This window comes from Populus euphratica, unplaced genomic scaffold (genome assembly GCF_000495115.2).
Source record: "Populus euphratica unplaced genomic scaffold, PopEup_1.0 scaffold464.1, whole genome shotgun sequence".
NCBI lineage: Eukaryota > Viridiplantae > Streptophyta > Magnoliopsida > Malpighiales > Salicaceae > Populus > Populus euphratica.
In genome coordinates, this window is record NW_011500187.1 from 127095 (window position 1) to 140186 (window position 13092).

General features: G+C 33.4%; 1 protein-coding gene and 1 pseudogene across 1 annotated transcript; both read left to right on the forward strand.

Annotated features, from left to right (window-relative positions):
- Window positions 1-5320: 5320 nt before the first annotated feature.
- LOC105111645 (receptor-like protein 12) lies at window positions 5321-8953 on the forward strand (annotated as a pseudogene).
- Window positions 8954-11926: 2973 nt separating this feature from the next.
- On the forward strand, window positions 11927-12977 carry LOC105111644 (uncharacterized). Its single transcript, XM_011007067.1, has 4 exons — window positions 11927-12093; window positions 12135-12372; window positions 12444-12693; window positions 12955-12977. Exons 1-4 carry the CDS (start codon window positions 11991-11993, stop codon window positions 12964-12966), a joined length of 603 nt encoding a protein of 200 aa, XP_011005369.1. The 5' UTR covers window positions 11927-11990; the 3' UTR covers window positions 12967-12977.
- The last annotated feature ends 115 nt before the right edge of the window (window positions 12978-13092 follow it).

Consider the following 13092-nt stretch of genomic DNA (forward strand, 5'->3'; position numbering starts at 1 on the left):
TTTCAAACTTAAGTTTTCACCGATTAATCCCTTAAAAAATTAATGACTAATTTAAAATATAATTAAGTCCTTACACTTAATTAAATCATTTAATTGGACCCAAAATAATTCTTAAATATAACTAAACTTTTAATTTGGCCCATAATTAAATGAAATTGACCTATTAAAAATCTAATTATATCTTTGGACTTAATCTTTGTGCAAATTCGTTCAATAATCATTTAATTTGAGCTTCAATCTGTATTGTCTTTTTAGTTTTAGGGTACAATTGGACTCCCTATTCATTCAAAATTGTTGTTTCATCTTACTCAATATTTGAAATCCTCTTAGCTTACTTTTGCTAAAATCCTAGTCTCCTTGCTATTATTATTATGTATTTTATTTTTTATTTTAGAAGGATAAACAGTAAATTTTAATGAAAATAACCTACAAATGAGTTATGACATTCTTAATAGTTAAGCTCACCTCCTACCCTAAATCAACAATTTACAATTACGTTACCAATTTCTCAAAGTTTCTGAAACCACAGAGTAGAAAATCATAATTTCCCTTCCTATACATAAATTGATAAAAATTAGAGAGGTATGATATCTTACCCAAGAGTTTTGAACCTCATTTGGCACTTTTCTAGCAAGTTTCTTCCTCAATTCTCCTTTTCCCTTCATTATACCTTGCTTCAACTACTTATTTCTCACTTTCCCTCTCCTAAACACTATCCCACACGCTTGATTTTCCAAGAAAACAAGGAAAGAACCCAATCTCTCACTTCCTACTCTTCATTTAAGTGAAAAAAAACAAGAAGATAAAAGAGAAGAAAAGTTCAAAGCTTCCTGTTTTTTTCTCATTGGGCTGCCCAGCTGCTTATCAAGGAAGAAGGGAGAGATTTCTGTTCCATGTTCTGAAAATACCCCTATTTGTTGGTTATGAGCTCTATCATCATTTCAACAGGCAATCGGTAGATTTCTTCCAGCTTAGCTTATATGTGGAAGGAAATAAAATTTCCTATCTGAATTATCATTTGATTATTTGTTTATGTCAGAATTTCACGTGGACTAACAACATAAATATGAGAAGTGGTTGTTCTTTGCTACCTCATATCAGGTATGCTGAAGTGGAATGTTAACGCGTCTTCAAGTTGCAAACCAAGACCATCAAGAATTGATGGTGTTCTTCTTGTTCCACTAGTACTATAAAATCTAATGAAGCTCAAGTTTTCGTAATTCAAAAAGCTATGCTTTTTAGTATTGATTGCTGCCACGCTTCTACAAATCAATTGGCTGTAGAGTCAAATTCTCATGATGCCATTACCTATATTAAAGGAACAAATGCTAAGCGATCTTGGCACCTGCAAACTAAATTCAATGATTTTTCAAATGGATGCAATAGGCTTCATTCTGAAAGTTTTGAACATGTTCATAAGAAAAGAATCAAGTTGCAGATCATTTAGTCAAGCAAGGAGTTCTAAGAAAAGATGACTTAGTTGTGGATTTAGTCGTGCTAGTAAGTTTTCTCACTCTTCTGAGTTTTTCTATACTCTTCTTTCTATCTATTAAGCTATGTTTTTAATGGCCATAATAGTGATTGAATAAATCTCTAGTATTTTTAATAAGATAAAAAAAACTCTTTGCATATTCTTATTATGTATATGATTTTGAGGCTATGTTTTTTTTTTTGTATTTTAAAAGTGTTTTTGAAAAAAATTATTTTTTTTTTCAATTTTTTTTTAATGTTTGTAGATATCATTTTGATGCACTAATTAATATTAAAAATAAATTTTTTTAAAAAAAATATATATTATTTTGATATATTTCCGAGTGAAAAGCACTTCGAAAAGCAACCGCAACCACACTCACAAGCACGTTTCGTTTGAGAACGCGATTGAAACCGCATTCCCTCAAATTTCCAAAAACAATTACTAAAAATTATTTTTTAAAATATTTTTAGATCGTTTTGATGTACTGATCTTAAAAATAATTTTTAAAAAATAAAAAATATTATTTTAATATATTTTTAAACAAAAAAATATTTCAAACCATAACTGACACTATAATTTCAAAGAATCAATTACTCTATAACAAAAGCCCAAAATTACAAAAATTATCCTGGAAACTAATATTGCCGTGTTTCCAACACTTGTATGGAAATATTTAAACTTTCAATAATTAAACCTTCAGTCCCATGTTTTGCGCCACTTGTTTGACACTATACATTAGATGCGGAGACTTGAAGGTCAATAAAAGGGACAGACTTGAAAAAAGAAAGAACTTTTTGGATTGCCAATTCAAATCATAAACTCATTTTAAATGCTAATTATTTTAATGGCATTTTAGTCATTTAAAATAATATATATAAAGCGATAGTTTGACATAGGGTTTCTCATTTTTAGTCATTTTAGTCATATATATTTTATATATCTCAAGTATTTACTTTCCCTCTTTCTTTTTTCTTCTTTCCTTTGTTTGTTTGTCTGTCTGTCAAGCTAGAAATTATTTGAGGAGTGCATGCTGAGAAATCACTTGGTGAAGAAAAAATGTTATTAGGAATCCCTACTAAAAAATACAAATGAATTCTAATTAAATAGTTTGCTCTTAATTAATTAGAATATTTAAAATCACTTGAGGAATTTGCTGGAACGTATTTTATTATGAGTAATGGATCAGTTTTTTTATCTTCTACATTTGGTTTTCAAGATTTTTCCTTCCATAATTTTAATTCTCTCCGATTTGCTCGATGGGTGCACAAGTACTTGTGAACAACAATGATTTAATAGTATGATTTTTTTTTTATATAATAATCAAAGGTTTATTGATTTTGAGGTACAATACAATGACAATGGAACCTTCAAATAGAAAACAGCACTTAAGATGCTACACAACTAACATAAATATAAATAATATTAATTTGACACCAACAGAACTTTAGTTGATTATGATTAGATTATATGCATTAATTAATATTACTCTAAAGAGGTGTAATAAGAAATTTTAGGTAATTTTTTTTTGTTTTTTGTTTTTACTGTAACAGATCAATTTTTTTCCTCTTAAGTTTGTTTTTTTTTGTTTTTATCTTGTCCTTATATTTTATTTTGATTATTAGTTTAATGGTCTTTTCAATATATTTCGATGATTATATATATATATTACTCTAAAGAAAAATGGATGATATATTCAATATCGAACTTCAAAACATTAAAAGGGTATTCAGAAGATTGTTTTAACGACAAAAATTGACCAACGATGGTTATTTAACAGACATAATAATTTCTTGTATACTTTATCCACGTTTTGGTGCTTAAATCATGCATGGCCACATACCTAAGATGCGAATTAACTACGTTTGTAAATTATTGAAAAATTTTGTGGTTTTTTATGGGAAATTAAATTCAGTATGTAAAGCAAGCTTCACATAAATTTCATTCCTAAATATACTTTAGAAAAACTTATCTGAATATTCACATTAATCAATCATAATTTTTTCTCTTAAAAATATTTTCATGTAAAATTTTAATTTTAATATCTATAAAATTAATTATTAATATTATTACATGTAAGTTGATCTATGTAAGTTGATCTAGACATTCATGATTATTAAAAAGAAATATATAGAGGGATACCATCTTTTTGTATCTTTACCTAAAATTGTAAATGGACTCTCAATATTCAGAAATTTGCATAAAAATGTCAATTTTGGAAATTAATATTGCCGTGTTTCCAACGCTACTGTATAGTCAATTAAGGGACGGACCTTCTGCTATGGAAATATTTGCAATTGAATAATTCAACATTCAGTTCCATCTTTTCCACACGTAATTGTTGGACAATATATCCAAGTTCCGGAAGACTTGGAGGTCAAGGAGGAAAAGGACAGACCATCGGACGAGCTACAAAAAAATTTCTAATTACAGCACAAACTGTATCTATTAGCACATACACTTTCTGCAGATGTAAATCATCTTTACGTATCTTTACCTAAAATTGTTAATGAACTATTTATGAATAGTCAGAAATAATTTCCACAAAAAATGTCAACTATGGAAATTAATATTGCCGTGTTTCCAATACTATTGTTTAGCCAACTGAGGGACCTACTTGTATAGAAATATTTGCAATTGAATAATTCAACCTTCAATTCCATAATCAGCACCAAATGAAGATTAGCACATAAACTTGCTGCAAATGTAAATGTAGGGATATTATCTACTCTCAACAAAAATCATGGAGCCACTTCATTTGTGAACGTAGATTATACAATAAGAAACCGTTTGCTCTATAGGCAACTCATGCAAAAGAAACAAAGAAGATCGAGTTCACTAGCAGCAATAAAATAAATAAATTAAATAGCTTACTCTTAAACTTAGAAATCACCTCATGATTTTGCACAAAGATTGTTGGTATGTGTTTTGTATTGTGGTTTGTAAAGAATCATTTTACTCAAAAATTTAAATTGTTAAGTGAGATTTTAATTTATAATTTATATAATTTTTTAATACACCCTTTGAAGTAACTTGCATGGACACACACTATCTTATGTTTAATTTTTATCAAATACAATTAAAGTTCTGAGATTCATACTCGTAACTGTTAAGGCTCTAATATCATATTAAAAAATCATCTCAACACAAAAGTTTAAACTGTTAAGTGAGATCCCAATATGTGATATTATATTACTCTCTAATACATCCCTCAAGTGAAAGTTATTTGGTTTTTGAAACTTGCACAGGTCAGCATTGTCTTATGCTATTAATTAAATTTTAATTAGAAGAGAGAATTAGAATAGTGAGATTTGAATTCGTGATCATTTAATCTTTAAGGCTTTGATATCATATTAAAGAGCTATCTCACCAAAAAAACATAAGTTATTAAGTGAAATTTCAATATATAATTTATATAATTTTTTAATATTGTTAAATCCTTTTTCAAAGTGTTTTTACAATTACTTTTTCACTTGAAGAAATATTAAATTGAAGAAATATAATAAGAATAGTGCTGACTCGTGTGCCCATGAATATAATATAGACGTATGCCTAAACTGTGAATTAACTACACGTGTAAATTATTAAAAAACATTCATCCTTTTGAGAATCTTGTGTGTTGTTTTTCTTTTTTTTAAAAAAATATCTTAAAAAAATTCAGTGGACGAAGAAAGCTTCGCAGAAATCCCACTTTCAATAATATCCACAGAATTTATGAGCACTATTAGTTTGTTCGAAAATTATATACAAGAAATAAAGACTTTGGGGTAAAAAACAAAAAGGAAACGGCCCAAGATTTTTTTCTTTGGTACGGAATTTGAATAGCAAAACGTTGATTGGTTTGTGTATAAATAGTACCAATGCAAATCTTTATTTCTCATCTCTCGCTCGACACTCCAAATATACTTTCGAATCCTGTAAGGCCAGCCACCATGGGGTTTTCACCACTGTCCCTCTCTCAATTTCTCTCTTCCATTCTGTTTCTCTTCCATTTTCACGCAACAATTTCATCATCGAATTACGCCTCTTCATCTCATTTCTGTGCTCCTGACCAAAGCCTTTCTTTGCTCCAATTCAAAGAGTCCTTTTCCATTAGTAGCTCTGCTTCAGGGCGTTGCCAGCATCCCAAGAGAGAGTCGTGGAAAGAGGGTACAGACTGCTGCTTGTGGGATGGGGGTCTCTTGTGACCTGCAAACCGGTCAAGTCACTGCACTGGACCTCTCTTGCAGCATGCTTTATGGCACCCTCCATCCCAATAGCACCCTCTTCTCCCTGCATCATCTTCAAAACCTCGACCTCTCTGACAATGATTTCCAAAGCTCCCATATTTCTTCTCGATTTGGCCAGTTCTCCAACCTGACACATCTTAACCTAAATTACTCAGTCTTTGCAGGTCAAGTTCCGTCGGAAATCTCTCAGCTCTCCAAATTGGTTTCACTTGATCTCTCTGGAAACGGCTATGTGAGTGTAGAACCAATTTCTTTTGACAAGCTTGTTCGAAATCTAACCCAGCTTAGAGAACTCGATCTGAGTCGGGTAGACATGTCATTGGTTGCACCCAATTCCTTGATGAATCTGTCTTCTTCTTTGTCATCACTCATACTCTATTCCTGTGGATTGCAAGGAGAATTCCCGTCCTCAATGAGAAAATTTAAGCACCTCCAGCAGCTGGATCTTGCGGCTAACAATCTTAAAGGTCCAATTCCATATGATCTTGAGCAACTCACTGAATTGGTTTCACTTGCTCTCTCTGGAAATGAAAACGACTATCTAAGTCTAGAACCAATTTCTTTTGACAAGCTTGTTCAGAATCTAACCCTGCTTAGAGAACTCTATCTGAGTTGGGTGAACATGTCATTGGTTGAACCCAATTCCTTGATGAATATGTCTTCTTCTTTGTCATCACTCGTACTCTATTCCTGTGGATTACAAGGAAAATTCCCATCCTCAATGAGAAATTTCAAGCACCTCCAGCAGTTGGATCTTAGATACAACAATTTGACAGTTTCAATTCCATATGATCTTGGACAGCTCACTGAGTTGGTTTCAATTGATCTCTCTTTCAATGACTATTTGAGTGTAGAACCAAGTTCTTTTGACAAGATTATTCAAAACCTAACCAAGCTAAGTGGTCTCCGTTTGGGTTATGTAAATATGCCTTTGGTCACACCTAATTCCTTGGCGAATCTGTCCTCATCCTTGTCAGCTCTAGCCCTTTGGGGTTGTGGATTGAAAGGGAAGTTTCCAGGTAACATCTTTCTCCTACCAAACCTGGAATCACTTGATTTGACATACAACGACGACCTCACTGGCTCTTTTCCTTCATCCAATGTGAGCAATGCCCTCTGGTTACTGGGTCTTTCTCATACGAGAATCTCAGTTTATTTAGAAAATGACTTCTTCAATAATCTAAAGTCGTTGGAAGTTTTGGTTCTTAAAAACTCTAATATCATAAGGTCAAATCTAACCCTGATTGGTTATCTTACCCAGCTCACTCGTTTAGACCTCGTAGGTAATAATTTGGGCGGTCGGATTCCATCATCAATTAGAAACCTTGTGCAACTTCAATCCTTATATCTCGATGGCAATAATTTTTCAGGTAGGATTCCAGATTTTTTAGGTAACCTGACCGTCCTTGAAAATTTAGGTTTATCCAATAATCAACTCTTAGGACCTATCCCTTCTCAAATAAGTACTCTTTCATTGAAATTGTTTGATTTGAGAAACAACCACTTGCATGGTCCAATCCCAAGTTCAATTTTCAAACAAGAGAACCTGGAAGCCCTTGCTCTTGCATCCAACAATAAATTAACAGGTGAAATTCCTTCTTCTATTTGCAAGCTTATATTCCTTCGACTCCTTGATTTGTCCAACAACAGCTTGAGTGGTTTTATACCACAATGTTTAGGGAACTTTAGCAACTCTCTCTCAATTTTGAATCTTGGCATGAATAATCTTCAAGGCACTATTTTTTCACCATTTTCAAAGGGGAATAACTTGGGATATCTCAACCTAAATGGCAATGAATTGGAAGGGAAAATACCATTGTCTATCATCAACTGTACAATGCTGGAAATTCTTGATCTTGGCAACAATAAGATTGAGGATGCGTTCCCCTATTTCCTTGAAATGCTTCCAGAGCTGCATGTTCTTGTCCTAAAGTCCAATAAGCTCCAGGGTTTTGTGAATGGTCCGATTGCTAATAATTCCTTCTCCAAATTACGGATTTTCGACATCTCCAGCAATAATTTGAGTGGACCATTGCCAACAGGGTATTTCAATAGTTTTGAAGCAATGATGGTCTCTGATCAAAATTCATTTTACATGATGGCAAGAAATTACTCTGACTATGCCTATTCCATAAAAGTGACATGGAAAGGGTTTGATATTGAGTTCGCGAAAATCCAAAGCACTCTTAGAATACTTGATTTGTCAAACAACAATTTCATCGGAGAGATTTCAATGGTGATCGGAAAGCTTAAAGCACTTCAACAACTCAACCTCTCTCATAATTCCCTTACCGGTCATATTCAATCATCAATAGGAATGTTGAGCAATCTGGAATCCTTAGATCTATCTTCAAATTTTCTTACTGGAAGAATTCCAGTACAGTTGACAGATCTAACATTTCTTGAAGTCTTAAACCTTTCAAATAACCTGCTTGAGGGCCCGTACCCGGTGGAAACCAGTTCAACACGTTCAATGCAAGCTCATTTGAAGGAAACTTGGGTTTATGTGGATTTCCAATGCCAAAAGAATGCAGTAGTGACGAGGCACCACCATTGCAGCCATCAAACTTTCACGATGGAGATGATTCAGCATTCTTTGGAGAAGGATTTGGATGGAAAGCTGTGGCAATAGGGTATGGATGTGGGATTGTGTTTGGAGTCACAATGGGATACGTTGTGTTCAGAACAAGAAAACCAGCATGGTTTCTGAAAGTGGTTGAAGATCAATGGAATCTGAAGGCAAGAAGAACGAAGAAGAATGCTCGTAGGAATGGTGCAAGAAGAAACTAAACAACGGAGCTAGTAACATGAGGTAAGTTCTGCAAGCATTATTTGACGTCTTAAGGTTTTACGTGCAAGAGTTTATGCTATTTTTTCTGTGCTATTTCCTTTGATTAGTCTTTTCTTTCGCTTTCGGATTCATTAATAAAAAAAAATTATTTGTATTTTTCTCTATTGCAGTGAAGTTTGGAATAAACATTCTCGCTACCTTATGAGATACCAAGTGGAGGTTGACATGAGAAGAACGCTAGAGTGCTTCAGAGAATTGGATTCCTCTTTCGTACTGCTTCTGTTTTCCTTCATGGTTGTGTTTTAATTTTATTTTTTTTTATTAGTTTTATTCGATACATGGAATATTTTCCAGTCACTTAATTTGCGTGTTTTTTTTTGGTTAGTTTTGATGCAAGGTTTGGGTGTTTCATCTATAAAAAAAGAACCAATGCATGCAGCAGTTGTTACATCTTTACTTCAATCACCCTTTCTTAGTGTATTCACACTATTTATTTATTTAGGAGTGCGCTTTTTATGTGAAGTACATTTCGCCGTGAAGAGATTGGTTGCTTTAACATTTCGATTCATTAACAATTTATCAAGGTTAATCCTAGAATAGCTCCTAGAATGGTGGATCAGATTATATGTAAACTGCATGTATATGTCGTACAGCTTTGCAATATTGAAAAAAAAAATACAGAAAACGTTCGCATTATCATTTTCTTTATGGTATCAGAGCTCTAGTTCTGAGAACTTAGGAATCCATACAACTAAAATACCTCATGCCTGGTGATGAAGACCAAAAGATTCTTCAACAAAACAGGCGCTGTCGAACTCTTTCAAGACCTGAGAACCATGGGAGAACTCCAATCATCCACTTTTTCTCCATCACTCGGATCAACCAGGCGCTGTCCTCGTTTCACAACCAATTCTAATGCTCTGTTCCTTGCCTACTTTTGGGCAGTGTTATCATGCAAACAGAAGCGTTGGCAAAGTAAGTAGTTCCAAATATTTCTAGCATAGATTTATGCATGCAAAATAGTAATGTGAATAAGCAACCTTGATAAAGCTTAGCACCTGGAAATGGGATGCCGCCGCAAATTGCAACTGGAAAAAAAAATCAAATATGTAATTTGGTGGCTAGTCTTGTTAGGATTCGGAATCAAAACAATTAAAGCTTGATTTGTAAATCATATCTTAGAGATTTAGTTTGATTGTAGTTTTTGTAATTAAATCCTAAAGATTTGTTGCTAGTCTGTCAGTTTACTTATTTAGACAAGATGATTTTATATAAACTATGTACATGCACCGTAGAAATCACACAGAATAATAAGACTGCCACGCTGTTCTTCAAACTCCCTCTGTCAGCTTTCTTGTTTTCTTTAAGTCTTGCAAACGAGACCGACTCATTCCTCGTAATGATGCAGCTGTCGAACATCAACCTCGCACCTACAAGAAATGGTGAGGCATATTACAGCACTTACAGTATTAAACGGGTAGCAACGATGAAGCGAAGACGAGGCCGGTGCCAGAAACAGAGCATTTCACTCATAACCATGGACTTGGATTGCAATGAGATAACAGCGTAGGATTCAAAAGCCTTATTTAGAACATGCATGTTTATGAATAATTCATATTAAGAATTTTTCTGCTTCCAGTTTGCTACAGTAATTTAGAACATGCATGGACGTTTACCGATTTCGATTGTTATTGGATAAGCATGAATACGGTAATCGAGATTAAGCAATGAAATTGATTGAGAATATTAACAATCAACGAAAATCAATTAAGATTCAGACTACAAATAGAAATAAAATATGAAAATCTAATTACCTACGATTCCTTGTTCGATTCGTTCTCCCATTTGTATGTATTCAGCATCAATAGTTTCAGCATCACGTAAGAAGGTTGAGATATGCGCCGGTAGCATACATATGAATCACATTTGCATTCTACTTTCAAATTCTTCAGTCTTTTGAAGGGAGCACCAAAGTTCATGTAAGAGACAACCACTTTTCCCCATGAATACAAACCTTTACCAATAATAAGGATAGGTAGAGCCCCATACCTTTCGTTTATATATAGACACACACATAGTATGGACATATTCCTGGACGTAATATATGGGTAAGTGGTCAGTTTCAAGAGTCAAATAACATGAAAAAGCTCATTAACTCAAGGTTTTCAGTCCATCACACATTTACATGTATATTAAGAAGTACAAGTAATAAGATTTAACTAATCATACATTTATAGGCATGCCGAAACTTTAAGAATTTTACCACCCGACTTGGTTCGAACAATCAAAGTAATTTGGATTTTATTTTTTTTAATAATGCTCATCTCATAAATCTCTCTTCTTCTTCTTCTTCTTTTTTTTTTTTTTTTAATAATGCTCATCTCTATTCACACTGATCATATGTAGTGGCATGGTTGCATCGGTTCTTTGTTTTTGGAAGGTGAGATTTAGTTTTTCGCATGTCTTTTCCAACTTTAATTTTACACCATGTAGTTCAAGAAACCCTCTTGTATAATTTTGTGTTAGTTAGGTTAAAGAAGCACTAGCTGACTTCAATTTTGTAAGTAAGCTAGGTACGTGCATGCTCGAATAATTAATGAATATCATATTCTTTGACATTAATTTTCCCTTTCCCTTTCTCTTTTTTGTTTTACACAAAAGTCACAGTAAAAAACACCTTTTCTTGTATATATTATCCAAAAACAATTTCCCAAGAATCATCATAAGATAACTATCTAAAGAAACAATAAGAGATACAAACCTAGCTACTAAATGGTATCTTACTGCCTAGTGCCTAATATCAAACTATCTAATTCCAAAACAATTTAAGAATTAATATGATAAACTCCTGGGCTTAAAAAGAAAAGAAGTTTAACTACAGGGCCCTTCTTTTTATCATCTATTCCTATTGTTTTTCTGATTAAAAATGATTAAATTGTCTTATTATTTATTAATTGTGAAACCTCACTTTTATATAAATCTAAGCTCTCTAACTTAAAAAATTAAAATAAGATATTATAAAAAATTATATCATTCTCTCATTGTTTTTCATTTTCATAGAATATTAAAATTTTGTTTATTTACTGGAAAATAAGTTTTTTTAAAAAAATTAATTTCAAGAAAATTAATTTAAAAAAATAAATTATTTTTTAATATTTAATAATGTAATAGAAAATAAATTAGAAAATATTTTTTAATATTTGGTTATGTTATAGAAAATGAGGTGGAAAATAATTTATTAATGCTTTATTTTTTTAAAATTTATTAAAATAATAAGAAATAAATCTTATAAATTTAAAAATTAAATTAAAAAATATATAATTTTATAAATTATTTTAAATAAATTATTTAAGTAGACATGAAGAGAGAGAGAGAGAGAGAGTCGGGGAAAGGGTCAGCAGAGCAGATCAGAGCGAAGAGTGTGAGAGGGAGGGAGGGAGGGTTCGATAATTAAGGAGGCCCAGGGTTTTCAACAGCAACAACAAAGAGAGACAGAAAAATGTGGAGGAGGAGGAGTCATTTATTACTCAGCAACGCCGTAAGAACCTCCCACCACCTCTCCTCCTTTTCGGCTTCCACCGCTTCCAGAGGCAGAGCCCCCCCCCCTCCTCTCCTCTCTCCTCCACCATCTCCGTCCGCCTCTTCACTCCCTCCTCCAATTCTCCCTTATTTAAACCCCCTTCTCTTCACTTAGCCCCAAACAACCGCCTTTCCTCTCCTCTCTCCTCCACCATCTCCGTCCGCCTCTTCACTCCCTCCTCCAATTCTCCCTTATTTAAACCCCCTTCTCTTCACTTAGCCCCAAACAACCGCCTTTCCTCTCCTCTCTCCTCCACCATCTCCGCCCGCCTCCTCCGCACCGGCCGCGACCCCTTCACCAGGTACATTCATTCTCCATTCCCTCCCTGTCTTTCTTCCGTTTTTTTATTATTAATTTATTATAATTCATGAGTTATGAGATTACACCACCTGTGAATTGGGGGGTACGGATTGTGCCGGAGAAGAAAGCGTTTGTGGTAGAGAGATTTGGAAAGTACTTGAAGACGCTGCCATCTGGAATCCATTTCTTGATTCCTCTTGTCGATCGAATCGCTTATGCTCACTCTTTGAAGGAAGAGGCTATTCAGATTCCTGATCAATCAGCTATTACCAAAGACAATGTCAGCATTCTTATCGACGGCGTCCTCTATGAAAAGATTGTGGTATGATACCTCTTTACTTCAATCACCCTTTCTTAGTGTATTCACATTATTTATTTATTTAGGAGTGTGCTTTTTATGTGAAGTACATTTCGCCGTGAAGAGATTGGTTGCTTTAACATTTCGATTCATTAATAATATATTGAAATGCCAGACATAAATCATAAATGTGAGAAAAATTGGTTGCTGCTCTAGGAAATTGTGACTTGGTTCGTTCTTCAAAATTGTAATGACACTTCTCCGTTTCTTGTCTTATCAACCTAGTTAAAACTCTAAGGTTGTTTCGGAGTTTTTAATTTCTCAGTTTTACCTCAGCTTAATTCAACTCCACTTTAATCAAGCTTTGTTGCAATTGAGTTCATGCATCATTTTTATCTGTTCGTACAGAATTGCCATGCCATC